The 27,477-nt window shown below is 45.7% G+C and overlaps 2 protein-coding genes and 1 pseudogene across 2 annotated transcripts in view; 2 read left to right on the top strand and 1 right to left on the bottom strand.

Annotated features, from left to right (window-relative positions):
* Positions 1-211: 211 nt before the first annotated feature.
* LOC123994144 lies at positions 212-18,381 on the top strand (annotated as a pseudogene).
* Positions 18,382-22,665: 4,284 nt separating this feature from the next.
* LOC123993585 (DNA damage-inducible transcript 4-like protein) lies at positions 22,666-24,713 on the top strand. The gene is made up of 2 exons (XM_046295910.1): positions 22,666-22,924; positions 23,571-24,713. Exons 1-2 carry the CDS (start codon positions 22,753-22,755, stop codon positions 24,005-24,007), a joined length of 609 nt encoding a protein of 202 aa, XP_046151866.1. The 5' UTR covers positions 22,666-22,752; the 3' UTR covers positions 24,008-24,713.
* LOC123992373 (bromodomain-containing protein 8-like) overlaps positions 24,633-27,477 on the bottom strand; it is a 37,290-nt gene continuing 34,445 nt past the window's right edge. The window contains exon 18 of the mRNA XM_046293517.1: positions 24,633-25,156. Within this exon, the coding sequence (XP_046149473.1) occupies positions 25,097-25,156 (60 nt within the window). The 3' untranslated portion in view covers positions 24,633-25,096. The remainder of the gene's footprint in view (positions 25,157-27,477) is intronic.

Below are 27,477 nucleotides of genomic sequence, written 5' to 3'. Positions count from 1 at the left end.
TCTTTTTCACTTTTTATCTAGCTCTATTGGTCTTTATCACTTTTTATCTAGCTCTATTGGTCTTTATCGCTCATTGTGTGGGATATATTGCGTCTTGTGGAATTAAATTAAAAAAATATAAATAAATAAATAAATAAAAATAATTGTAAACTGAAACTGAAACTATTACCCAAATTTGTACAACACAAAGGGAAGCAGGGAGAGAGTGAGAACACAAGTGGAAAATGAGAGGGAGAAGTGATAGCTCTGATTTATAATCTCTATTCATCTGATTTTCTATCAACACACACCTATTTGAATCTCTTTCAATCTGGAATTGTCTCTGTTGTTCTGTGTTCTGGAACTGGGCTCACTCAAAACACATAAAGGTAAGCCTCAACAGATAAGCTACATAAAAAATGACAACTAAAAATGTTTTCTGCATTTGAACTGTACCTTTAAATGATTCCGTGTCTAGATCTGACTATAGGATAGCAATTCCCTCATTGAGATATGTATTTATTGTGTATATATGAATGAATGCTCTTTTATTTCTTATTCTTATCCGTATTTTTTAAAACTGCACTGTTGGTTAGGGGTTCGTAAGTGAGCATTTCACTGTAAGGTCTATTCGGCGCATGTGACTAATGCAATTTGATTTGATATGATTTGAGTCAGTGATAGTCTCCAGACGTAATATGTGGTATGAGAATGTAGTCATGGAGATTATGTATGTATTGTGGGTCGTTTTCACTACTCTGAAGTGCACGGGTAACATCAGGGCACCATTTAATAGTTTGTGGGTTTTACTGGACTATAATTCTTATTTCCTTCAATCTAATATAAAGATGGTCCTCTTCCTTTCCACTTTATACAATGCAAAGCAAAGCAGGCTGAGGGTTTCTCCTAAAGGGATACTTTGGGATTTTGGCAATGAGGTCCTTTATCTACTTCCCCAGAGTCAGATGGACTTGTGAATTAATTGAACATTTGCCTTTTTATTATTTTTGAACAGATTTCATATGGCAGGTAGCCTAGCGGGTAGAGAGCCGAGGAAGTTAGAGGAAGTTAGAGGAAGTTAGGTCGTTTTACAAGCAAGTGCTTGTAACTAACCTTAGTGCAACGACTGGAATTCTATGGGTGTTATTGCACTAACACTAACTTAAATTGGGTGCTGGATCCTGGTATATTGTCCAAAGAACAGAAATAGGACAGCACTCCAGTAAATAAACTTAAATTGACATACAGTATGAGCCCTGCTTCAGCGTGCAAGGCAATGGCAATAAATGTCACAACAAGAAGACCTCACAGGTGAGAATAATTGTAAATTCACAGTCAGTATAGGCCCAATCAAGAGACCCCAGCAGAGAGAGCTGTGGGGGAAACATGACAATCTAAGAAAGATACATGGTGTCACGGCTCAGGCTAAGACTCAGATGCAGACACAGGAGGCGGATAGTACGAGTCTCAGAGTTTATTATAGTACAAGGGGCAGGCAAAAGGTTGTAATCCAGAGTCAGGAAGGATCAGGACAGGCAGAAAGGTTAGAACTGTGGGCAGGATCAGGGTCAGGGCAGGCAGAAAGGTTAGAACTGTGGGCAGGATCAGGGTCAGGGCAGGCAGAAAGGTTAGAACTGTGGGCAGGATCAGGGTCAGGACAGGCAGAAAGGTTAGAACTGTGGGCAGGATCAGGGTCAGGACAGGCAGAAAGGCTAGAACTGTGGGCAGGATCAGGGTCAGGACAGGAAGAAAAGCTAGAACTGTGGGCAGGATCAGGGTCAGGACAGGGAGAAAGGTTAGAACAGTGGGCAGGATCAGGGTCAGGACAGGGAGAAAGGTTAGAACTGTGGGCAGGATCAGGGTCAGGACAGGCAGAAAGGTTAGAACTGTGGGCAGGATCAGGGTCAGGACAGGCAGAAAGGTTAGAACTGTGGGCAGGATCAGGGTCAGGACAGGGAGAAAGGTTAGAACTGTGGGCAGGATCAGGGTCAGGACAGGCAGAAAGGTTAGAACTGTGGGCAGGATCAGGGTCAGGACAGGCAGAAAGGTTAGAACTGTGGGCAGGATCAGGGTCAGGACAGGCAGAAAGGTTAGAACTGTGGGCAGGATCAGGGTCAGGACAGGGAGAAAGGTTAGAACTGTGGGCAGGATCAGGGTCAGGACAGGCAGAAAGGCTAGAACTGTGGGCAGGATCAGGGTCAGGACAGACAGAAAGGTCAGAACTGTGGGCAGGATCAGGGTCAGGACAGGCAGAAAGGTTAGAACTGTGGGCAGGATCAGGGTCAGGACAGGCAGAAAGGTCAGAACTGTGGGCAGGATCAGGGTCAGGACAGACAGAAAGGTCAGAACTGTGGGCAGGATCAGGGTCAGGACAGGCAGAAAGGCTAGAACTGTGGGCAGGATCAGGGTCAGGACAGGCAGAAAGGTTAGAACTGTGGGCAGGATCAGGGTCAGGACAGGCAGAAAGGTTAGAACTGTGGGCAGGATCAGGGTCAGGACAGGCAGAAAGGTTAGAACTGTGGGCAGGATCAGGGTCAGGACAGGCAGAAAGGCTAGAACTGTGGGCAGGATCAGGGTCAGGACAGGCAGAAAGGCTAGAACTGTGGGCAGGATCAGGGTCAGGACAGGAAGAAAAGCTAGAACTGTGGGCAGGATCAGGGTCAGGACAGGTAGAAAGGGTAGAACTGTGGGCAGGATCAGGGTCAGGACAGGCAGAAAGGTTAGAACTGTGGGCAGGATCAGGGTCAGGACAGGCAGAAAGGTTAGAACTGTGGGCAGGATCAGGGTCAGGACAGGCAGAAAGGCTAGAACTGGAAAGACTAGGAAAACCAAAATTAGAGCACAGGAAACATGGGAACACGCTGGTAGGACTTGACAGGACAAGATGAACTGGCAACAGACAAACAGTATGAATGCACAAGGGATAATGGTGGAGATGGGAAACACCTGGTGCGGTCTGGAGACAAGCACAAAGACAGGTGAAACAGATCAGGGTGTGACACACAGACACACAATACAATTACATTATGATGTCCTTACCAAAGTGTTTGGACTATTGATAACATACTACAAACAACAAGAAAAATAGCATTCCTCATTAAGGCTGGAAACAGGAGACAAAGGGCTGTGCGACAGAGGTTTAATCCTAGACACATGAAAAGTGAAATGAATACGGAGGGTGTGGGGCACCAGAAGAAGAACAGCAGAGGGGCTAAGGATTTTAGAGATGGGGAAAGGGCCGATGAAAGGGGTGGAAAGTTTACGGGACTCCACCCGGAGAGGCCGGCCCCGAGTGGAAAGCCATCCCCTCTGCCTGAGCCGATAGCGGGGAGCAGGGGTCCGGTGGCGATCCACCTGTCGCCGATACCTGGATGTGGTCTTGAAAAGCGTGGCCCGGGCTCTCTTCTAGGGACGGCGACAGCGGCGGACAAACATCTTGGCAGAGGGTATGCTGACTTCTTCCTCTTGCTCAGGGAAGAGCGAGGGATGGTATCCAAAGGAACAGGACGAGAGACCAGTGGTCGAGCAGGGAAGGGTGTTACGGACGTATTCCACCCACACGAGTTGCTGGCTCCAGGTGATGGGGTTGGCGGAGACGAGGCAGCGAAGAGCCGTCTCTAGGTCCTGATTGGCTCGCTCCGACTGGCTGTTAAATTGGGTGTGAAAACCAGAGGACAGGCTGGCCGACGACCCAATGAGGGTGCAGAATGCCTTCCAGAACGAGAACTGAGGACCACAAACAGAGACCATGTCGACTGGAAGTCCATGGATCCAGAAGATGTGCTACACCATGAGCTGAGCCGTCTCCTTGGCTGAGGGTACCTTGGTAAGGAGAATAAAATGGGCTGTTTTAGAAAACCTATCCACCACCGTGAGTATCGTGGTGTTGCCATCTGATGGAGGAAGACCAGTAACAAAGTCCAGGGATATATGGGACCAGGGGCAGTGAGGGACAGAGTGGTTGAAGAAGGCCAGCCGTAACTTGCCGCAGAGTCTAATTTTGTGCACACAGTGCAGGCGGCGACGAATGCGGAGACATCAGGAACCATGGAAGGCCACTAAAAGCATTGTCAGATGAAAGCCAGAGTCCAACGGGAGCCTGGATGGCAGGTCAGTCTCAAGGAATGTGCCATTCTAGGACTGGTGCAACGGGCAGAGCCTGGGACAAACATCCGGGTAAGCCGGACCCCTCCCCCCTTACGAACCAGGCTTCCCATGGTGGCTCCTTGGGAGGAGATGGCATTGCAGAGCTGATCCGAGTCTGCTGGGTCAGTTATGGCCAGTTTGTACTATCACGGCTCAGGCAAAGACCCAGATGCAGACAGTACGAGTATCAGAGTTTATTATAGTACAAGGGGCAGGCAAAAGGTAAGTCAAGCCAGGCAAAGGGTTGTAAACTAAATCAGAAACTAGAGCACAGGAAACATGGGAACACGCTGAAAGGACTTGACAGGACAAGGCGAACTGGCAACAGACAAACAGAAAACGCAGGTATGTATACACAGGGGATAATGTGGGAGATGGGAGACACCTGGTGGGTGTGGAGACAAGCACAAAGACAGGTGAAACAGATCAGGGTGTGACACACAGACACACAATACAATTACATTATGATGTCATTACCAAAGTGTTTGGCCTATTGATAACATACTATAAACAACAAAAAAATAACATTCCTCATTAAGGCCTGCTGGGGCAAGAATGCACAAGTGGTCTATCCAATATGTCTCTCTGTGGAGAAGTAATTTATCCCCATCTCCTCCCCTACATGGCCTTCACCAATTCAATGCCCATATAACGCAAGGCACTTAGTTCATGATTACGGCTGTTGAAATGTCTGGCAACCTTTCAAGAAGTTGTGAAAATGAAAAAAAGGGACAGGTGTTACCTGATTATTTGTATGTTATATCTCTAATACTAAGTCATGGTGCTGTTATGTCTGTTCCTCAGATGCAACAGTTGGGAGGGGAGGACAGTCTGGTCCCTCAGCCTCGTGGGAGTCTACCCAAAGCCGGTGCGATAGGATTGGCTACCATGGTGATGACGGCCATCTTGGTTTTGGAGCCTGAGAGCTTCTTCAGACACGTTGCAGCAGCGATACTCATCCTGACTGTGGGGCCCTCGCTGCACGGAGTGTTTCTTTTCATAGAGGAATGTCTTCATCATGCAACTACCCGGTGAGGGAACTTAACTTCCATACTCATAGTCATACTCATACCCACAAAACATGGTCGCTGAATAAATAGATCAATATTTACATATTACCTGCCTCCCTCTCTACCTCTCCCTCTCTCTTTTTCTCACCCCTCTGTCTACCCAGGTACCGTGGTGGGAGGCTAGGTCAAATGGTGACAGCCTGTGTGGGTGTGTATACTCTCCTGGGTGTGGGGTTGGCAGCGCTGCTGTTTGGCCTGACTGAGCCACCGCCCTGGAGAGACCAGTGGAGCATGGTGGTCTTGGCCTGTGGCCTCTACCCTCTACTCAGAACCCTGGGAGTACTGGTGAGATAACAAGAGCCTGATCTGGAACTCTCACACACAATATGAACCAACACAGAACCCTGTGTGTCTCCAGCAGGGTTGGGGGTGAATTCCATCTAAATTCCATTAAATTCAGGATGTTCCCTGAAGTTCCGATTCCAGATCTTTTGAATGTTTTACAATGAGGACAATTTGGAATTCTGCATCGACTGGAATTGAAATGGAATTGAACCCAGCCCTGGTCTCAAGGATGGTTTTAATCATCAGTCTGGTGTGGGTCTCCAAACCCTCTCCTTTAAGCCACTAATAACATAGTTTAGCTTCCTGAAGCTAATTATACTGAACGATACTGTAGCTTACATGCTAATGTAAAATGCTGACTGTGTGTTAGTGTGATTCTTGTTAGCTCACCAGAGTTGTGGTTTTTGATTGCTCATCATGGTTGTGGTTTCAGTAAATCCCAGTAAATATTTTTATGCCAGATTCCCTGCATGTCTGTCTGTGAGTAATTCTGCATGTCTGCCTGTGAGTAATACTGGTTATTTCCCAGTTTATGTTTCTCTCTCCCATATCTAGGGTCCGTCTGAAGTGGAAGTGTCAGAAATTTGTGAGGAGAGGAAGATGAACGTGGCTCATGGCCTGGCTTGGTCTTTCCACCTGGGCTACCTCAACCTGGTGTTGCCTCGTAAGTAGACTACCATCAGCTCACACACACAAGGAAAATCATAACCTCTGGATTTGATGTAGATTAATCACAACGAACAGTCAGAGAGAAGGCTGTACTTATTTTGACAGGGGCATTTATTAAGCTTTTTTCTGTAACATAACAAATACTGTATCATGTCAGCTGTGTGTATTTGTTTATCTGTATTTTTGTGGTAGGGTTGGAGGGTTCTATAGCAGAATTCCGTGCCTCACACACGGCAGGGCCGTTTGAGACCAGGGGTTCCAGAAAGCTCCTCATCCTCCTCCCTCTCAACGCCAACATCGCTCACAAGCTGGAAGATGAGGACACCAACATCCGTTTCTATGACAACCTCCCTAACACAGAGATAGACAGAGCAGGAGTCAGGGGGCCTGTCTACAGGCACAGTGTCTACAGCCTATTGGACGAGAACAGACAGGTAGGTAGGGATTACCTTACAATCAGTCACCTTCTCAAACACTATCCCAAAGTGAAATGCATTACACTGGCACCACCATGTGGTCAAACAGTGAATCAACAGTGAGTGGTTAAGAACCTTTGGAAAATACAAAAATAATGTGGAAAAGCCCAACACGTGCACAACGTGGCCAAATGTGTGCACAATCTACAAACCTATTTGCAGAATTTTTGGGTTGTTGCACTGAATTGCCTAATCCCAGTATTCCCTGTTTGTGTGTGTGTGTGTCAAATCAAATGTTATTTGTCATATGTACCGAATGCAACAGGTGTAGTAGACCTTACAGTGAAATGCTTACTTTTAAAAAATAAAAAAATTCTGGAAAGTAAAAAGAAACTGAAGCATTATATATTATTTGAACAAATAAAAAAATGAAGGAGCAACAATAAACTAACAGAAGCGAGACTCTATACAGGGGGGTACCGTACAGAGTCAATGTGGAGACTATATACAGGGGGTACCGGTACAGAGTCAATGTGGAGACTCTATACAGGGGGGTACCGTACAGAGTCAATGTGGAGACTATATACAGGGGGTACCGGTACAGAGTCAATGTGGAGACTATATACAGGGGGTACCGTACAGAGTCAATGTGGAGGCTATATACAGGGGGTACCGTACAGAGTCAATGTGGAGGCTATATACAGGGGGTACCGTACAGAGTCAATGTGGAGGAGATATACAGGGGGTACCGTACAGAGTCAATGTGGAGGAGATATACAGGGGGTACCGTACAGAGTCAACGTGGAGGCTTTATACAGGGGGTACCGTACAGAGTCAATGTGGAGGCTATATACAGGGGGTACCGTACAGAGTCAATGTGGAGGCTATATACAGGGGGTACCGTACAGAGTCAATGTGGAGGCTATATACAGGGGGTACCGGTACAGAGTCAATGTGGAGGCTATATACAGGGGGTACCGTACAGAGTCAATGTGGAGGCTATATACAGGGGGTACCGTACAGAGTCAATGTGGAGGCTATATACAGGGGGTACCGTACAGAGTCAATGTGGAGGCTATATACAGGGGGTACCGGTACAGAGTCAATGTGGAGGCTATATACAGGGGGTACCGTACAGAGTCAATGTGGAGGCTATATACAGGGGGTACCGTACAGAGTCAATGTGGAGGCTATATACAGGGGGTACCGGTACAGAGTCAATGTGGAGGCTATATACACGGGGTACCATACAGAGTCAATGTGGAGGCTATATACAGGGGGTACCGTACAGAGTCAATGTGGAGGCTATATACAGGGGGTACCGTACAGAGTCAATGTGGAGGCTATATACAGGGGGTACCAGTACAGAGTCAATGTGCAGGCTATATACAGGGGGTACCGTACAGAGTCAATGTGGAGGCTATATACAGGGGGTAGCAGTACAGAGTCAATGTGGAGGCTATATACAGGGGGTACCAGTACAGAGTCAATGTGGAGGCTCTATACAGGGGGTACTAGTACAGAGTCAATGTGGAGGCTATATACAGGGGGTACCGTACAGAGTCAATGTGGAGGCTATATACAGGGGGTACCGTACAGAATCCATGTGGAGGCTATATACAGGGGGTACCATACAGAGTCAATGTGGAGACTATATACAGGGGGTACCGGTACAGAGTCAATGTGGAGGCTATATACAGGGGGTACCGTACAGAGTCAATGTGGAGGCTATATACAGGGGGTAGCAGTACAGAGTCAATGTGGAGGCTATATACAGGGGGTACCAGTACAGAGTCAATGTGGAGGCTCTATACAGGGGGTACTAGTACAGAGTCAATGTGGAGGCTATATACAGGGGGTACCGTACAGAGTCAATGTGGAGGCTATATACAGGGGGTACCGTACAGAATCCATGTGGAGGCTATATACAGGGGTACCATACAGAGTCAATGTGGAGACTATATACAGGGGGTACCGGTACAGAGTCAATGTGGAGGCTATATACAGAGTCAATGTGGAGGCTATATACAGGGGGTACCGTACAGAGTCAATGTGGAGGCTATATACACGGGGTAGCGTACAGAGTCAATGTGGAGGCTATATACAGGGGGTACCGTACAGAGTCAATGTGGAGACTATATACAGGGGGTACCGTACAGAGTCAATGTGGAGACTATATACAGGGGGTACCGTACAGAGTCAATGTGGAGGCTATATACAGGGGGTACCATACAGAGTCAATGTGGAGACTATATACAGGGGGTACCGGTACAGAGTCAATGTGGAGGCTATATACAGGGGGTACTGTACAGAGTCAATGTGGAGGCTATATACAGGGGGTACCGTACAGAGTCAATGTGGAGCCTATATACAGGGGGTACCGTACAGAGTCAATGTGGAGGCTATATACAGGGGGTACCGTACAGAGTCAATGTGGAGGCAATATACAGGGGGTACCGTACAGAGTCAATGTGGAGGCTATATACAGGGGGTACAGTACAGAGTCAATGTATGTGGGCATCAGTTAGTCGAGGTAATTGAGGTAATATGTATATGTAGGTAGAGGTAAAGTGACAATGCATGGATAATAAACAGAGAGTGGCAGCAGAGTAAAAATGGGGGTGGGGGGGACAATGCAAAAAGTCTGGGTATCCATTTGATTAGCTATTCGAGAGTCTTTTGGCTTGAGGGTAGAAGCTGTTAAGAAGACTTTTGGAACTAGACTTGGCGCTCCGGTACCGCTTGCCGTGCGGTAGCAGAGAGAACAGTCTATGACTGGGATGGCTGGTGTCTTTGGCAATTTTTGGGCCCTTCCTCTGATACTGCCTGGTATAGAGGTCCTGGATGGCATGAAGCTTCGTCACAGTGATGTACTGGGCCATACACACTACTCTCTGTAGTGCCTTGCGGTCGGAGGCCGAGCTGTTGCCATAGCAAATCAAATCAAATCAAATTTTATTTGTCACATACACATGGTTAGCAGATGTTAATGCGAGTGTAGCGAAATGCTTGTGCTTCTAGTTCCGACAATGCAGTGATAACCAACAAGTAATCTAACTAACAATTCCAAAAAAAACTACTGTCTTATACACAGTGTAAGGGGATAAGGAACATGTACATAAGGATATATGAATGAGTGATGGTACAGAGCAGCATACAGTAGATGGTATCGAGTACAGTATATACATATGAGATGAGTGTGTAGACAAAGTAAACAAAGTGGCATAGTTAAAGTGGCTAGTGATACATGTGTTACATAAGGATGCAGTCGATGTTGTAGAGTACAGTATATACATATGCATATGAGATGAATAATGTAGGGTAAGTAACATTATATAAGGTAGCATTGTTTAAAGTGGCTAGTGATATATATATATATATATATATATTTACATCATTTCCATCAATTCCCATTATTAAAATGGCTGGAGTTGGGTCAGTGTCAATGACAGTGTGTTGGCAGCAGCCACTCAATGTTAGTGGTGGCTATTTAACAGTCTGATGGCCTTGAGATAGAAGCTGTTTTTCAGTCTCTCGGTCCCAGCTTTGATGCACCTGTACTGACCTCGCCTTCTGGATGATAGCGGGGTGAACAGGCAGTGGTTCGGGTGGTTGATGTCCTTGATGATCTTTATGGCCTTCCTGTAACAACGGGTGGTGTAGGTGTCCTGGAGGGCAGGTAGTTTGCCCCCGGTGATGCGTTGTGCAGTCCTCACTACCCTCTGGAGAGCCTTACGGTTGAGGGCGGAGCAGTTGCCGTACCAGGCGGTGATACAGCCCGCCAGGATGCTCTCGATTGTGCATCTGTAGAAGTTTGTGAGTGCTTTTGGTGACAAGCCGAATTTTTTCAGCCTCCTGAGGTTGAATAGGCGCTGCTGCGCCTTCTTCACGACGCTGTCAGTGTGAGTGGACCAATTCAGTTTGTCTGTGATGTGTATGCCGAGGAACTTAAAACTAGCTACCCTCTCCACTACTGTTCCATCGATGTGGATAGGGGGTGTTCCCTCTGCTGTTTCCTGAAGTCCACAATCATCTCCTTAGTTTTGTTGACGTTGAGTGTGAGGTTATTTTCCTGACACCACACTCCAAGGGCCCTCACCTCCTCCCTGTAGGCCGTCTCGTCGTTGTTGGTAATCAAGCCTACCACTGTTGTGTCGTCCGCAAACTTGATGATTGAGTTGGAGGCGTGCGTGGCCACGCAGTCGTGGGTGAACAGGGAGTACAGGAGAGGGCTCAGAACGCACCCTTGTGGGGCCCCCGTGTTGAGGATCAGCGGGGAGGAGATGTTGTTGCCTACCCTCACCACCTGGGGGCGGCCCGTCAGGAAGTCCAGTACCCAGTTGCACAGGGCGGGGTCGAGACCCAGGGTCTCGAGCTTGATGACGAGCTTGGAGGGTACTATGGTGTTGAATGCCGAGCTGTAGTCGATGAACAGCATTCTCACATAGGTATTCCTCTTGTCCAGGTGGGTTAGGGCAGTGTGCAGTGTGGTTGAGATTGCATCGTCTGTGGACCTATTTGGGCGGTAAGCAAATTGGAGTGGGTCTAGGGTGTCAGGTAGGGTGGAGGTGATATGGTCCTTGACTAGTCTCTCAAAGCACTTCATGATGACGGAAGTGAGTGCTACGGGGCGGTAGTCGTTTAGCTCAGTTACCTTAGCTTTCTTGGGAACAGGAACAATGGTGGCCCTCTTGAAGCATGTGGGAACAGCAGACTGGTATAGGGATTGATTGAATATGTCCGTAAACACACCGGCCAGCTGGTCTGCGCATGCTCGGAGGGCGCGGCTGGGGATGCCGTCTGGGCCTGCAGCCTTGCGAGGGTTAACACGTTTAAATGTCTTACTCACCTCGGCTGCAGTGAAGGAGAGACTGCATGTTTCCGTTGCAGGCCGTGTCAGTGGCACTGTATTGTCCTCAAAGTGGGCAAAAAGTTATTTAGTCTGCCTGGGAGCAAGACATCCTGGTCCGTGACTGGGCTGGATTTCATCTTGTAGTCCGTGATTGACTGTAGACCCTGCCACATGCCTCTTGTGTCTGAGCCATTGAATTGAGATTCCACTTTGTCTCTGTACTGACGCTTAGCTTGTTTGATAGCCTTACGGAGGGAATAGCTGCACTGTTTGTATTCAGTCATGTTGCCAGACACCTTGCCCTGATTAAAAGCAGTGGTTCGCGCTTTCAGTTTCACGCGAATGCTGCCATCAATCCACGGTTTCTGGTTAGGGAATGTTTTTATCGTTGCTATGGGAACGACATCTTCGACGCACGTTCTAATGAACTCGCACACTGAATCAGCGTATTCGTCAATATTCCCATCTGACGCAATACGAAACATGTCCCAGTCCACGTGATGGAAGCAGTCTTGGAGTGTAGAGTCAGCTTGTTCTGACCAGCGTTGGACAGACCTCAGCGTGGGAGCCTCTTGTTTTAATTTCTGTCTGTAGGCAGGGATCAGCAAAATGGAGTCGTGGTCAGCTTTTCCGAAAGGGGGCGGGGCAGGGCCTTATATGCGTCGCGGAAGTTAGAGTAACAATGATCCAAGGTTTTACCACCCCTGGTTGCGCAATCGATATGCTGATAAAATTTAGGGAGTCTTGTTTTCAGATTGGCTTTGTTAAAATCCCCAGCTACAATGAATGCAGCCTCCGGATAAATGTTTTCCAGTTTGCAAAGAGTTAAATAAAGTTCGTTCAGAGCCATCGATGTGTCTGCTTGGGGGATATATACGGCTGTGATTATAATCGAAGAGAATTCTCTTGGAAGATAATGCGGTCTACATTTGATTGAGGAATTCTAAATCAGGTGAACAGAAGGATTTGAGTTCCTGTATGTTTTCTTCATCACACCATGTCCCGTTAGTCATGAGGCATACGCCCCCTCCACTCTTCTTACCAGAGAGATGTTTGTTTCTGTCGGCGCGATGCGTGGAGAAACCCGTTGGCTGCACCGCCCTGGATAGCGTTTTCCCAGTAAGCCATGTCTCCGTAAAGCAGAGAACGTTGCAGTCTCTGATGTCCCTCTGGAATGCCACCCTTGCTCGGATTTCATCAACCTTGTTGTCGAGAGACTGGACATTGGCAAGAAGAATACTGGGAAGTGGTGCGCGATGTGCCCTTTTCCGGAGTCTGACCAGAACACCGCCGCGTTTCCCTCTTTTTCGGAGTCGTTTCCTTGGGTCGCTGCATGCGATCCATTCCGTTGTCCTGTTTGTAAGGCAGAACACAGGATCCGCGTCGCGGAAAACATATTCTTGGTCGTACTGATGGTGAGTTGACGCTGATCTTATATTCAGTAGTTCTTCTCGACTGTATGTAATGAAACCTAAGATGACCTGGGGTACTAATGTAAGAAATAACACGTAAAAAAACAAAAAACTGCATAGTTTCCTAGGAACGCGAAGCGAGGCGGCCATCTCAGTCGGCGCCGGAAGTACGAGTGCGCCGGAAGTACGAGTCCAGCAGGTGGTGATGCAACCAGTCAGGATGGTCTCGATGGTGCAGCTGTGTAACTTTTTGAGGATCTGAGGACCCGTGCCAAATCTTTTCAGTCTTCTGACGGGGAATAGGTGTTGTCGTGCTATCTTTACGACTGTCTTGGTGTGTTTGTGGGAGAGGCTGTTATCCTGGCACCACACTGCCAGATTTCTGAAGTCCTCCCTATAGGCTGTATCATTGTTGTCGGTGATCAGGCCACTACCACTGTTGTGTTGTCGAAAAACTTAATGATGGTGTAAGAGTCGTGCTTGGCCATGCAGTCATGTGTGAACAGGGAGTACAGGAGGGGACTGAGCACGCACCCCTGAGGAGGCTCCGCGTTGAGGATCAGCGTGGCAGACGTGTTTCCACCTGGGGGCAGCCCGTCAGGAAGTCCAGGATCCAATTGCAGAGGGAGGTGTTTAGTCCCAGGGTCCTTAGCTTAGTGATGAGCTGTGAGGGAACTATGGTGTTGAACGCTGAGCTGTAGTCAATGAATAGCATTCTCACGTAGGAGTTCCTTTACTCCAGGTGGGAAAGGACAGTGTGGAGTGCAACAGAGATTGCATCATCTGTGGATCTGTTGGAGTGTTATGCAAATTGGAGTGAGTCTAGGGTTTCTGGGATAATGGTGTTGATGTGAGCCATGACCAGCCTTTCAAAGCACTTCATGGCTACAGGTGTGAGTGCTACGGGTACATAGTCATTCAGGCTGGTTACCTTGGGGTTCTTGGGCACAGGGACGATGGTGGTCTGCTTGAAACATGTTGCTATTACAGACTCGGTCAGGGACAGGTTGAAAATGTCAGTGAAGACAGTTGGTCAGCGCATGCTCAGAGTACACGTCCTGGTAATCCGCCTGGCTCTGCAGCCTTGTGAATGTTGACCTGTTTAAAGGTCTTACATTGGCTACGGAGAGCTGATCACGAAGTCATCTGGAACAGCTGATGCTCTCATGCATTTTTCAGTGTTGCTTGTCTCGAAACAGCATAGAAGTAATTTAGCTCATCTGGTAGGCTTGTGTCACTGGGCAGCTCACAGCTGTGCTTCCCTTTGTAGTCTGTAATAGTTTGACAGCCCTGCCACATCCGACGAGCGTCAGAGCCGGTGTAGTACGATTCAGTCTTAGTCCTGTATTGATGCTTTGCCTGTTTGATGGTTCGTCAGAAGGCATAACAGGATTTCTTATAAGCGTCCCGTTAAAAATCCCGCTTCTTGAAAGCAGCAGCTTTATACTTTAGCTCAGTGTGGATGTTGCCTGTAATCCATGGCTTCTGGTTGGGGTATGTACGTACAGTCACTGACGTCATCAATGCACTTATTGATGAAGCCAATGATTGATGTGGTGTATTCCTCAATGCCATTGGCAGAATCCTGAAACATATTCCAGTCTGTGCTAGCAAAACAGTCCTGTAGCTTAGCATCTGCGTCATCTGACCACTTCCTTATTAAGCGAGTCACTGGTGCTACGCACGCCTCTATGAAGAGGGAACACAACACCCTGTGTGCTGCCATCCTATTAGAAGATAACAGATTATTTTATTACAATGGGTAAATTGGATTTTCATTGTGTTCAATGGTGTTATTTGCCCCCTAGTGGCGCTTTCTGGTACTTAGACAGTAAACGCAAACGGGAAGTTCAGAATTTGTTTTGCACACAAAGAAGCAGCTACAAACAATGCTACGATGCAGGTCTTTCAATGTAGTTATTTCTTGTCACGCTTCAGCCTTGGAAAAATATTTGTTTGTAAGTTTGATTCAAGCATTTAGCTAATGATGATAATCTTGTTATTGATAGAGTTTCTTACATATCAATGTTGGTTGCATTTACTCACAAATTGCAATGCCTTTTGTGTATGTCGTTAGCTGTATTACTTTGCTCATGCGTCATGCAAACGAATTGTAAAATATACAATACTGTAGTTTTGTTACTGTTTTTAGTGTAATATGCTTTGTTATTCTACATAGATGGTTATACATTAGAGTAATGAAATGAGCAATTACCATATGGTTAACAATTAGCTATATGGTTTGGCATCATGCCAGATGCATGGTACCTTAGCACGTGCTTTGTATTTATGCAACTTCAAATGTTTAATGTACAGCTACAGTATGTCGGTGTGAATTGAACACTAAAGTATATTCTTTTCTGTATTTTGCAGTTTCACAACATAAACGTTTTCAATATATTCATTCAAGAAAAGTCACGCCTTGGGAGTTTTATTTAAGACTTAGTTGTTAGCTATCTGTCTAGTTTTGCATGGGAACGCAACTCAAGGGCAGAATACCCTGCTACAACTAAACTCTCCGTGAAGTGAAAAAGGTCTGGACTGTAGGTGCGACAACAGACAGAATTGTGGTACCGTTTACAAGGACCTTATTCCTTTACACAGTAATATGGGGAAAAGGGGCTGGACGGAACCAAAGCAAAGAAAGTAAATCTCAAAGCCCCCCCTCTCCTATCTTACCTGCCTAACCAATACTTACCTAATTTAGCACCACCTGGTGCCCTAACCAAAATACAGGGGGTGGTCCGCCCAGGTCTTACCTATTGTGCCTAGACAATGAATATACTACGGGTACATGTGTGCCCGTGGGCCTCTTGCCTAAGCACTCCCTACGTGCCTTCCCCTTCCCCCCTGGGAACAAATGAAACAGGAGAACAAATAATTTCTCAAACAAACTGAGAAACAAAGGACATCAAATAAGCTCTATCTGAGCAACAAACTCACAGAACATACCAGCTGCTACCAACAACTAACAGTAAATTATCCACAGTCATCAGCCTCCTCTCTCAGCAATGACCTCCCAGCAATGACTTTCTCCTGAACAGAACACTGGCTTTTATATAGCTTCAGAATGAATGTGTAACTGGAGACAGCTGCGTCTTGACGAGGGGGCGGGGTCAGCTCTCCAATTAGCCATGGAGTCGACCAATCAGCTGCTTGAGGGATTTCAGGAAGCCATTTCCTGAAATAAACACATGCAAATACACAAACTACAACACATAAACTGGGGAACGTAACACTGGTACTTCCTGGTTTAGTTTTTGCTTGTAAGCAGGAATCAGGAGGATAGAGGTATGGTCTGTTTGTTATGTATGTGTTTGTCTGTAGGCCCATCACTGTGTGGTGGAGTATGCCACCCCTCTGCTGACCCTGTATAAGATGTCTCAGGAGAGCAGTGCAGGGTTTGGGGAGAGGGACAGGAGAGAGCAGGTGCTGCTGTTCTACAGGACTCTACAGGACATACTGGACCGCTCACTGGAGTGCAGGAACCGCTACCGACTCATCCTGCTCAACGGTTAGATGTCTGTCTTTCAGTCCGTTTGTCCGTGTGTCTCTCTGTCTGTCCGTCCGTCCGTCCTTCTCTCTTTCTCACTCTCATAATATAAGATTGAATGTCCTCCTATGTGCCTAATATTACGACCTATGTCATTTCGACCTATGTAATTTCTACTTCTTGTAGATGAGCATGAGGATGACCCTCACTTCCTGTCCAAGGCTATTCTGAAGAACCTGGATCAGCAGGAGAAAGAAGAGTTCTATGTTCTCCCTGTCAACCCTCAGCCTGAGGTGGACCACCCACTCATCCCTCCCGCCACGATCCCCATAGATGACATGCACCAAATTGAGCCAATGAGCAGTGTACCATCACTCATGATCAGTCATGACATGCACCAAATTGAGCCAATGAGCAGTGTACCATCACTCATGATCAGTCATGACATGCACCAAATTGAGCCAATGAGCAGTGTACCATCACTCATGATCAGTCATGACATGCACCAAATTGAGCCAATGAGCAGTGTACCATCACTCATGATCAGTCATGACATGCACCAAATTGAGCCAATGAGCAGTGTACCATCACTCATGATCAGTCATGACATGCACCAAATTGAGCCAATGAGCAGTGTACCATCACTCATGATCAGTCATGACATGCACCAAATTGAGCCAATGAGCAGTGTACCATCACTCATGATCAGTCATGACATGCACCAAATTGAGCCAATGAGCAGTGTACCATCACTCATGATCAGTCATGACATGCACCAAATTGAGCCAATGAGCAGTGTACCATCACTCATGATCAGTCATGACATGCACCAAATTGAGCCAATGAGCAGTGTACCATCACTCATGATCAGTCATGACATGCACCAAATTGAGCCAATGAGCAGTGTACCATCACTCATGATCAGTCATGACATGCACCAAATTGAGCCAATGAGCAGTGTACCATCACTCATGATCAGTCATGACATGCACCAAATTGAGCCAATGAGCAGTGTACCATCACTCATGATCAGTCATGACATGCACCAAATTGAGCCAATGAGCAGTGTACCATCACTCATGATCAGTCATGACATGCACCAAATTGAGCCAATGAGCAGTGTACCATCACTCATGATCAGTCATGACATGCACCAAATTGAGCCAATGAGCAGTGTACCATCACTCATGATCAGTCATGACATGCACCAAATTGAGCCAATGAGCAGTGTACCATCACTCATGATCAGTCATGACATGCACCAAATTGAGCCAATGAGCAGTGTACCATCACTCATGATCAGTCATGACATGCACCAAATTGAGCCAATGAGCAGTGTACCATCACTCATGATCAGTCATGACATGCACCAAATTGAGCCAATGAGCAGTGTACCATCACTCATGATCAGTCATGACATGCACCAAATTGAGCCAATGAGCAGTGTACCATCACTCATGATCAGTCATGACATGCACCAAATTGAGCCAATGAGCATGTGTACCATCACTCATGATCAGTCATGACATGCACCAAATTGAGCCAATGAGCAGTGTACCATCACTCATGATCAGTCATGACATGCACCAAATTGAGCCAATGAGCAGTGTACCATCACTCATGATCAGTCATGACATGCACCAAATTGAGCCAATGAGCAGTGTACCATCACTCATGATCAGTCATGACATGCCGCGTACACTCAGGGAACCAGACATCCTTTCTCCATACGGTGGGACAGGTCTAAGGAGATAAACACTCACTTACATTTTAGTAGATGCTCTTATCCAGAGCAATTTACAGGAGCAATTAGGGTTAACTGCCTTGCTCAAGGGCACATTGACAGACGGTCAAATCTTTGTTAGTTTACTATGTTTGTTTGTTTACTATAGTTAAACACGGGTTGTTCGGGTTCTTAATGCAAAAAAAATGATATTATTATAGAACATAATTCGTTTTAAGGAAACAGTAGAAATGCAATATATCCTGAACTGCTTAACTGAATATGAATGACAGGTAATACATGTCAAGGAATTTAGGTTGCTACTGGTGTGTAGCTGTTTTTTAGCAGGATCAGGATATTGTTAATTGTGTAATACAGTCCTATATTGGCTGTAACATTTAGTGTTGTTTATCTGTGATCAATTTGTGTGTCATGTATGCATAACTGATGTAGGCATATAATAACAACCCCGCTTATTTCTTACATTGTCTGCATGTTGTTCTATACTCTCCCAAGCTCTGTAATTTATCTGTCCGTACTGTGTGTACACCGCTATGATGGATTTACATGGTTTGCACATATGGAATGTGCATGATTGAACCACGGTGTGAAGTAAACAGAGATAGAGAGAGAGAGATTCCATCTTTGCATGCCTGGCCGGGGCTAGGGAGTGAGCTGAGAGCTGAGCATGGGCTGATCATTCAGAGGAGAACAGAGCCTGAGCCACAAGTTATCAGGCATGTTATCTAGCTACAGTCAGTACCATAGAAATATAATTAATTGAATGGGCTTGGATGCTCTAACCCTGGCAATTTGACTGGTAAACTCATGGGTACACTCACAATGGCTGCCTGGTATTGAGATGTGATCATTTTCATGGTATTTTGGAATGTTCTATCAACTGATGCTGGATTGCCATGGTAATGTAGAATGATCATTAAAATAATGCTAACTGATGTGGCACATGCAATGGAATATATTTCCTGTAATGCTAGTTGAATTGACTCAACAAATCACATCACAGATTGAAGGGTACACTTCTTGCTTTTACTTCCTGGCATGGGTCTAGGTCAAAAACATACAGGATGAGACAACAAGGTCACAAATCTGGGACCAGCACCATTGCTAACTAGCATAGCTAAGAGTTGTTGCAAAGAGTTATAAGATATTATACAACGGGTGGGTCTAATCCCGAATGCTGATTGGTTAAAACCGCATTCCAGCCGGTGTCTATTCCACAAGTTACCTCCGGCTAAATCTATCACGTTAAAATGCCTATTTACTCTTTTTCCATCTGACTGCACAATCCACTTTCTCATCAGCCTAGCCAAGCAATTTATAAACTTGATCTCCACTATAAAAAGCATCTAGACATTATCTCACATTTATTTTCGATTAACATTTAGTTTTCAACAGCGGAGATTTGTATAAACCCAGCTGTCTGTCTCTCTGACATTTACAACATTGTTTCAATATTGAAATTGGATCTCCAGCTGTCCCATAGTAATGAACATGTCAGGAGTCGGGACGGGACAGACAGACAGTCAACGTTTCTCAGCCAGTTGAAATCATCAATAAGCTGGCATCATTTTTTATGGATATAAACAAAGAAATGTCAAATGAAAAAAGGTAGAACAAACTGAAGTGCAGCTAGTTTGCAGTCTTTCCAGCTTCAGTTTGATGTCATTGTGTTAGTTGTGTTGCTTGCTAGCTCCTCTGAACAACAGTGTACTGACTAGGGAGCACATTTTCTATGCCAGGTGAAATCTGGCATCATTAGCTCATTGTTATGGATGTATCCTAATAAATGTCTCTAGAAAACAGCTTAAACAAATGCAAATGCAGCTACTTTGCTGTTATTCTGGCTGCACTTTTGACGTGAATGTAAGTTAGCCGTAGTTAGCTAGCTAGCAGGCAAGGGATAAGAACGTTACCAGCCAGTATGACAGTGGAACATTTAGAACAAACTACTGGGTCAGTCCATAGATACAGAACAAAAAGACTGAATGACTGGGTCTCGTCTCTAGAAACCGAACCAGCCGGCTTGGGTAGCAACCCTAGATTTGTGTCGGGAGTATATCTTGTGAAAGGATGAAATAGTATAAATAATTGAAAAAAAAAATGTAAATCATTATTGAAATATGTTGGTAACCCGTTGTATAAATGTGATAATACCTTCGAAGCCGGTGTTTGGAGGATATATTGGCACGGTGAAACAAAGTGCATATGGTGTCTGTGTGTGTTAGGAGCCTTAGGGCTCTAATCAATCCGTATCATGGATGTTCAGTGTTATAATTTAAAGGCAATGGTCCCGCGTTAGCGGAGACTGCATTCACGGGCAACGCTGCATGTGTCTGCTCAATCAGAAATTAGCTTTCAATTTCTATCTCACAGTCTGCAACCCCTGAGGGATTGCCGTGTTGAGGATCAGCGTGGCGGATGTGTTGTTTACCTACCCTTAACACCCGGGGGCGGCCTATCAGGAAGTCCAGGACCCAGTTGCAGAGGGAGGTGTTTAGTCCCAGGGTCCTTAGCTTAGTGATGAGCTTTGAGGGAACTATGGTGTTGAACGCTGAACTGTAGTCGATGAACAGCATTCTTACATAGGTGTTCCTTTTGTCCAGTTGGGAAGGGGCAGTGTGGAGTGCAATAGAGATTTCATCATCTGTGGATCTGTTAGGGTGGTATGCAAATTGGAGTGGGTCTAGTGTTTCTTGGATAATGTTGTTGATGTGAGCCATGACCAGCCTTTCAAAGCACTTCATGGCTACAGACGTGAGTGCTATGGGTCGGTAGTGATTTAGGCAGGTTACCTTGGTGTTCTTGGGCACAGGGACTATGGTGGTCTGCTTGAAACATGTTGGTATTACAGACTCAGACAGGGAGAGATTGAAAATGTCAGTGAAGACACTTGCCAGTTGGTCAGCGCATGCTCGGAGTACACGTCCTGGTAATCCGTCTGGCCCTGCGGCCTTGTGAATGTTGACCTGGTGATAGAACATGCCTGAGCTAGGAAGCAGGTGACTGAGTCTGGGACTGGTCTGGGTGTTCTGGACTGACTTTGAATAGATTTGAGCAGTGTCAGAGTGTCTCAACCACTGAATATGCTTGGAGGACAAAACGTTGTGACAGAAATAGGGCACATCAGTGATATATGGTGCATTTGATTAATTTACTTAATTAGGTCAATCATTTGAGAACCTGTGAATACCTGTTCTCAATCTGATCAGGAAGCTGATATCTGTGAGCAAACACACACAAACATGGACACACGCACTCACACACAAACAAATGGGAAATGCAAGCAGAGTGGCTGTCTGCAACGGCCCAGCCAGACACAGTGGTAAGCCCCACAGACCCACACATTATGTGGTTTCCCTTCACTTCCATAGAAAGTTAGTAAACTCCCTCTTTACTGATGTCATAATGGTAGCCAGATCCTCACATGATCTGGGCAGGGCTGGTGTACAGGTATAGTCACACGAGGGGAAAAGTGACTCATAACTGAACTCTTTTACAGTCAGACTCCTTCCTGGGGCACAGATCTAGCCATAGATTCTGAACAGGTCCAACATGTGAGTTTAAAAATAGCACATAAGTCTATATATATACTTGTTTTTTCATTTCCAATACCCACAACACACATTTTTATTTTATTTAACCCAGCAAGCAAGTCAGTTAAGAACAAATTCTTATTTACAATGACAGCCTACCCCGGCCAAACCCAGACGACACTGGGCCAATTGTGCGGCACCCAATGGACTCCCAATCACAGCCAGATGTGATACAGCCCAGATTTGAACCAGGGACTGTAGTGACACCTCTTGTGCTGAGATGCAGTGCCTTAGGCCACTGCGCCACTCAAGAGCCCAAGAGCGGTTTGGTGAGAAAACATTGACTCTTCTAGATACACATTAATTTCAACATGTCTGAAACACTTGTGTGAGTGTTGAAAGGGCCCAGGGTGAGAGGGAAACAGAGAGGAGAGCAGGAAGGGAGGGAATCCACTTCCTGCCTGGTCAGTGAGTATCAGGCCATGTGATGTGATTCACCTGTGACTCAGCCCAGGTAGTGGCTAGCTGGGTTGGCCTGGTCTAAATTCACAGGCACAGGTAGGGAACAGAACAGTGTATTCCAGAACCTACAGGTCACATACTTATGAAAGGATTCATCAAAAGGGAATCAAGACAACCATTTCCAATATCCAATACAATCATTTTTAGGGGGCTACCTTTTCAGGCCTAAATTAGGTATCCATAATTCTGTCATCAGTTGAAAATACATGATGAGATCAGAAGAATCTTTGTTTAGAACAAAACAAAACAATCTGTTCTAAATATGAGTAATTGTTTATTTTCATTTTCTTGATAACCTAACAAAATATACCTGTCAAATAGCATTCATTGCACAGAAGACAGAATACTGGATAAAATAGGGGATATTATCAGTATTGAGTTGCCAGCCAATGCAACGTCTAGGCATGTTGCGTGAGGCTGATTCAACCCGGTTCAGCAGTTGCTCGCTGTTGCGCTGCTATGGTAACCAAGGAGGCGGTCCCACACGTGATCAAACTCAGCTGATGCAACCAAGGACTATTTAAACACAGAGAGAGCTCCAACAACCACAATCAACTGACTTCTACATGGAGAGAATAGACAGAAAACGTGTATCACTGAGGGGAGTATTGGAGATAGAGAGACGGTCAAAATGGTCTATACCCCGGCACTGGTCCTCGGACACGGAATACCGATTGTGTCTGAAGAGGATAACATTGTCGAACTGATGAGAAAGTTTCTCTGTCAAATCACTTCGAGCGACAAAAAATATGTGCGTCGAGGCAGCATTGAAAGTTCCGAATTCATCAAGGAAATAAACTCAAGTAAGTCTCTGTTCTGAAATCTAAGTATGTATTTCATCAGATGTACTGTACTAAATAATGGCTTTTGATAACCATTCCATTTAATTTTGGTGAATTTATAGGCCTTTTGACAAACTTTGTTGAGGACCATAATGGAAACGTCAACGTTGGTATATGTATCTGTTGCCTGGTGTAACATGTATCTGTTGCCTGGTGTAACATGTATTTTCCAAGCGGCCACAGTAGCCTGCCGTCAGATAGTTTCCTGAAGCCGACAGCTCATGACTGTATCAGTTGATGATCTGTTCTAAGAAGTTAATTGACCTGAGCTGTCTCCTAGTTTAAAGTGGCTGATACATCATTGCCTTATTTTTACGATAAATTCCCTATTACAATGTTACTAAGTATGTAAAATTCTAAATCTATAGTGCAACACGTGTTTAGGACTAATCATCAAAATGACATTTTTAAGATGGTTTGAAATGTAATGGTGCAATGTTCTTGAATAGCCTAAATAACTAAGTAGGTCAAAAAGTCTTGGCATATATAGATATAAGGCCTAAATATAGCCCCTGCCAAATGTCTGCAATACTAAAGTACAGGCTGTACAACTTCAACTCCTGGTTGATCAGCAAAATTGATATGAACACGCCATTCTCTTTTCCAGGTCTGGACTCTGAAACGGCTCTCGACTGTGAAGAGAGAATACTCCATCAGGACATGACCAGGCAGATAGTGCGTTGTCTCTCTGAAGCTAAAGAATCCAGTCTGCGGTCCCGGATACTACTGCTTCCCCGCACGCTGACCGCCAATGTTGCCCTGGATGTGGTGCGTTCCTCAGCGGGAGAGCCGTGCGGGCTCCGTGGGGCCTTCATACAGGTCTATTTGGAGACACAACTGGGCCAACCGCTGCAAATGTTGGGCACTATAACACCCGACCCGACTGTCACTCCTACTTTCGAGCTGTCCGTCGTGTTCAAGCAGGACAAAGACTGTTGGCCGCTTCTCAAGCACATATTCGTTACCGACAAGGTGTTGAAACTACGACCCCAGTACCGACTGGTCAAGAAAAAATTGTATTCCTCTGTGAGCCCTGTCATATGAGTTCTGCTGAGACAATTTCTTATCAGGAATCAACATGTGGCCTATAATTTTCCACATTCCAGTTAGGAGAAAAAGCTGTTGCACCACTGTCTTTTTTCAGTGTACTAAATATATGTTAGTGTACACTACTGTATTGGAGAGTTGACATTAAATTAATGTTTTGCACTGGAATATCACTGAAGAACAGTCAGTTCAATTGTGAGAAGAGAATTTTGTGTTGTTTGAAAAGGACTTGATACCCTGTTTTGTACTGCTGAAATTTCAGTTGACATAGAAAAGAGCACAGAATGCGTGTTACCTTGCTGGTATTAGCAGGGGTCAAGTATGGTACAAGTTTTTATTTTTTTTTGTGCACATTTCTGTTCGAAACAATTGCTTGATTGTCTTTTGTAAAAAAAAAAACATGGAAATCTCATGCTGGATGTGGAAGCAAGCTACTGCCCCTTACCCTGTCTGACTGTTGCAGTATTTTTAAACTGAGAAATGTGAATGTTTTTGCACAGTATTCTTTTCTGGGTTGCTTTACTCTATCAATCACAACAGCTGTCAGAATCACCAATGATTAGTCTATACCCTAAGAACTGAAGGTCTCAACTCAGGTCTGTCAAAGTTACGGACACTTCCATTGTTTGCAATTCTCTTTTAATAAACAGTTTAACAACAACATACAAATGGGGAAAAAAATAAAACTGTACATAAAGTTCAACACTCCGGTACTACTTTTGTACTCCCACTAACATACAGTAGACTCATAATTCCTTGCAGTATATTTTACAGTTGGCTACATCCTAAAACACAATGGGGCCCCAAGTCAGTCACTAGTAGTAAAACTGATTCAGTACTCCAGGGCTGCAGTGTCTGCTGGTTACTTGTGGCAACTGTCAATCTATAGTGTACTGGCTTCAAATGCAAATCATAGACTTAAGTTAGTTAAACTGTACACAGGACTGCAGCCATACCGTGACCTGAAATCTCTGATTAAACTCAAACAGCTAACTTCACAGAACAGTAACTCCAAACATTCTCTGGTTTAAATCGTCCAATCCCTACATCAAGTCTCATTGGCACCCTACTGCCTTTTGACTCCGGTTATTTCTTCATCTTCATGTCTGCTTCAATTGCACAGCGGCGCCCTCTGGTGCCCCCGTCCTGCAGGGAAGAGAGGTTGGGTTAGAGGTGAGTCCGACACCAGGTTAGAAACCCAGCGATGACTCCTGGTCGGCCTGTTTAAAACAAGATTATCTCTGCTGCCTGCCAGATGAAATGAAGAAAACAAAAGATGAAAAGGACAGAAGAAAAACAATGGACCAGACGGGACATGCTAAGAAAGAAGTTGAAGACAACTGAAACACATATGGCACTAAAAAATGCATGTACACCCACAACCAGGATGGGTCCACTTAATCAAATACCGAAGGTCCAAAACTTGGTAAGGGAAGTGTTTGTTAATATAAGAGGTGAGTGTATGCATTTTGAATGTTTCACTATAGTCAGTGTGAGTAGCAAACTTGTTTTAATAATAATATATGCCATTTAGCAGACGCTTTTATCCAAAGCGACTTACAGTCATGTGTGCATACATTCTACGTATGGGTGGTCCCGGGAATCGAACCCACTACCCTGGCGTTACAAGCGCCATGCTCTACCAACTGAGCTACAGAAGGACCACGTTTTGGTAGTGTGACGTAGAAACAGAGCGTGCACTCTGCTTAGTCTGGTGAGATTTGACCTTTGACCTGAATACTTACAAAAAGAGAGAGAAGGAAAGCGGGAGAGGCCATTGGGACACTGTCCTGTAGGAGGACAAACAGTTAGTGAGAAAAGAAACACACACACACACAGTAACATTTACCCCTTGTACACACACACATCCAGAGTAAACAACACAAACAAGTACAGTCAGACAAATAAGACACATTCAGACAGTCAAGTGAGAACACAGGAGTCAGTCGAAATGGAGAGAGGAGAGACAGTAGACAGTAGTAACGGAGAGGGGAGCGACGGTAGACAAACAGTAGTAACGGAGACAGTAGACAGTAGTAATGGAGAGTGGAGCGACAGTAGACAGTAGTAACAGAAACAGACAGTAGGAATGGAGACAGTAGACAGTAGTAACGTAGACAGTAGAAACGGAGACAGTAATAACGGAGAGTGGAGCGACAGTAGACAGTAGTAACGGAGAGGGGAGCGACGGTAGACAAACAGTAGTAACGGAGACAGTAGACAGTAGGAATGGAGACAGTAGACAGTAGTAACGTAGACAGTAGAAACGGAGACAGTAGTAACGGAGAGTGGAGCGACAGTAGACAGTAGTAACGGAGAGGGGAGCGACGGTAGACAAACAGTAGTAACGGAGACAGTAGACAGTAGTAACGTAGACAGTAGAAACGGAGACAGTAGACAGTAGTAACGGAGAGTGGAGCGACAGTAGACAGTAGTAACGGAGAGGGGAGCGACAGTAGACAGTAGTAACGGAGAGGGGAGCGACAGTAGACAAACAGTAGTAACGGAGACAGTAGACAATAGGAATGGAGACAGTAGACAGTAGTACCAGAGACAGACAGTAGTAACAGAGACAGTAGACAGTAGTAACGGAGACAGTAGTAACGGAGAAAGTAGACAGTAGTAACGGAGAGGGGAGCGACAGTAGACAGACTGTAGTAACGGAGAGGGGAGACACAGTAGACAGACGGTAGTAACGGAGAGGGGAGAGACAGTAGACAGACGGTAGTAACGGAGAGGAGAGAGACAGTAGACAGACGGTAGTAACGGAGAGGAGAGACAGTAGACAGACGGTAGTAACGGAGAGGAGAGAGACAGTAGACAGACGGTAGTAACGGAGAGGGGAGCGACAGTAGACAGACGGTAGTAACGGAGAGGGGAGCGACAGTAGACAGACGGTAGTAACGGAGAGGGGAGCGACAGTAGACAGACGGTAGTAACGGAGAGGGGAGCGACAGTAGACAGACGGTAGTAACGGAGAGGAGAGACAGTAGACAGACTGTAGTAACGGAGAGGGGAGCGACAGTAGACAGACGGTAGTAACGGAGAGGAGGAGAGACAGTAGACAGACGGTAGTAACGGAGAGGGAGACAGTAGACAGACGGTAGTAACGGAGAGGGGAGAGACAGTAGACAGACGGTAGTAACGGAGGGGGAGAGAGTAGACAGACGGTAGTAACGGAGAGGAGACAGTAGACAGACGGTAGTAACGGAGAGGGGAGAGACAGTAGACAGACGGTAGTAACGGAGAGGAGAGACAGTAGACAGACGGTAGTAACGGAGAGAGAGAGACAGTAGACAGACGGTAGTAACGGAGAGGAGAGAGACAGTAGACAGACGGTAGTAACGGAGAGGAGAGACAGTAGACAGACGGTAGTAACGGAGAGGAGAGACAGTAGACAGACGGTAGTAACGGAGAGGAGAGACAGTAGACAGACGGTAGTAACGGAGAGGAGAGAGACAGTAGAC

The sequence above is a fragment of the Oncorhynchus gorbuscha genome, linkage group LG13, assembly GCF_021184085.1.
Source record: "Oncorhynchus gorbuscha isolate QuinsamMale2020 ecotype Even-year linkage group LG13, OgorEven_v1.0, whole genome shotgun sequence".
In the NCBI taxonomy this organism is placed as follows: domain Eukaryota; kingdom Metazoa; phylum Chordata; class Actinopteri; order Salmoniformes; family Salmonidae; genus Oncorhynchus; species Oncorhynchus gorbuscha.
Note: the sequence above shows the minus strand (reverse complement) of the source record. Positions and strands in the feature narration are given on the sequence as shown.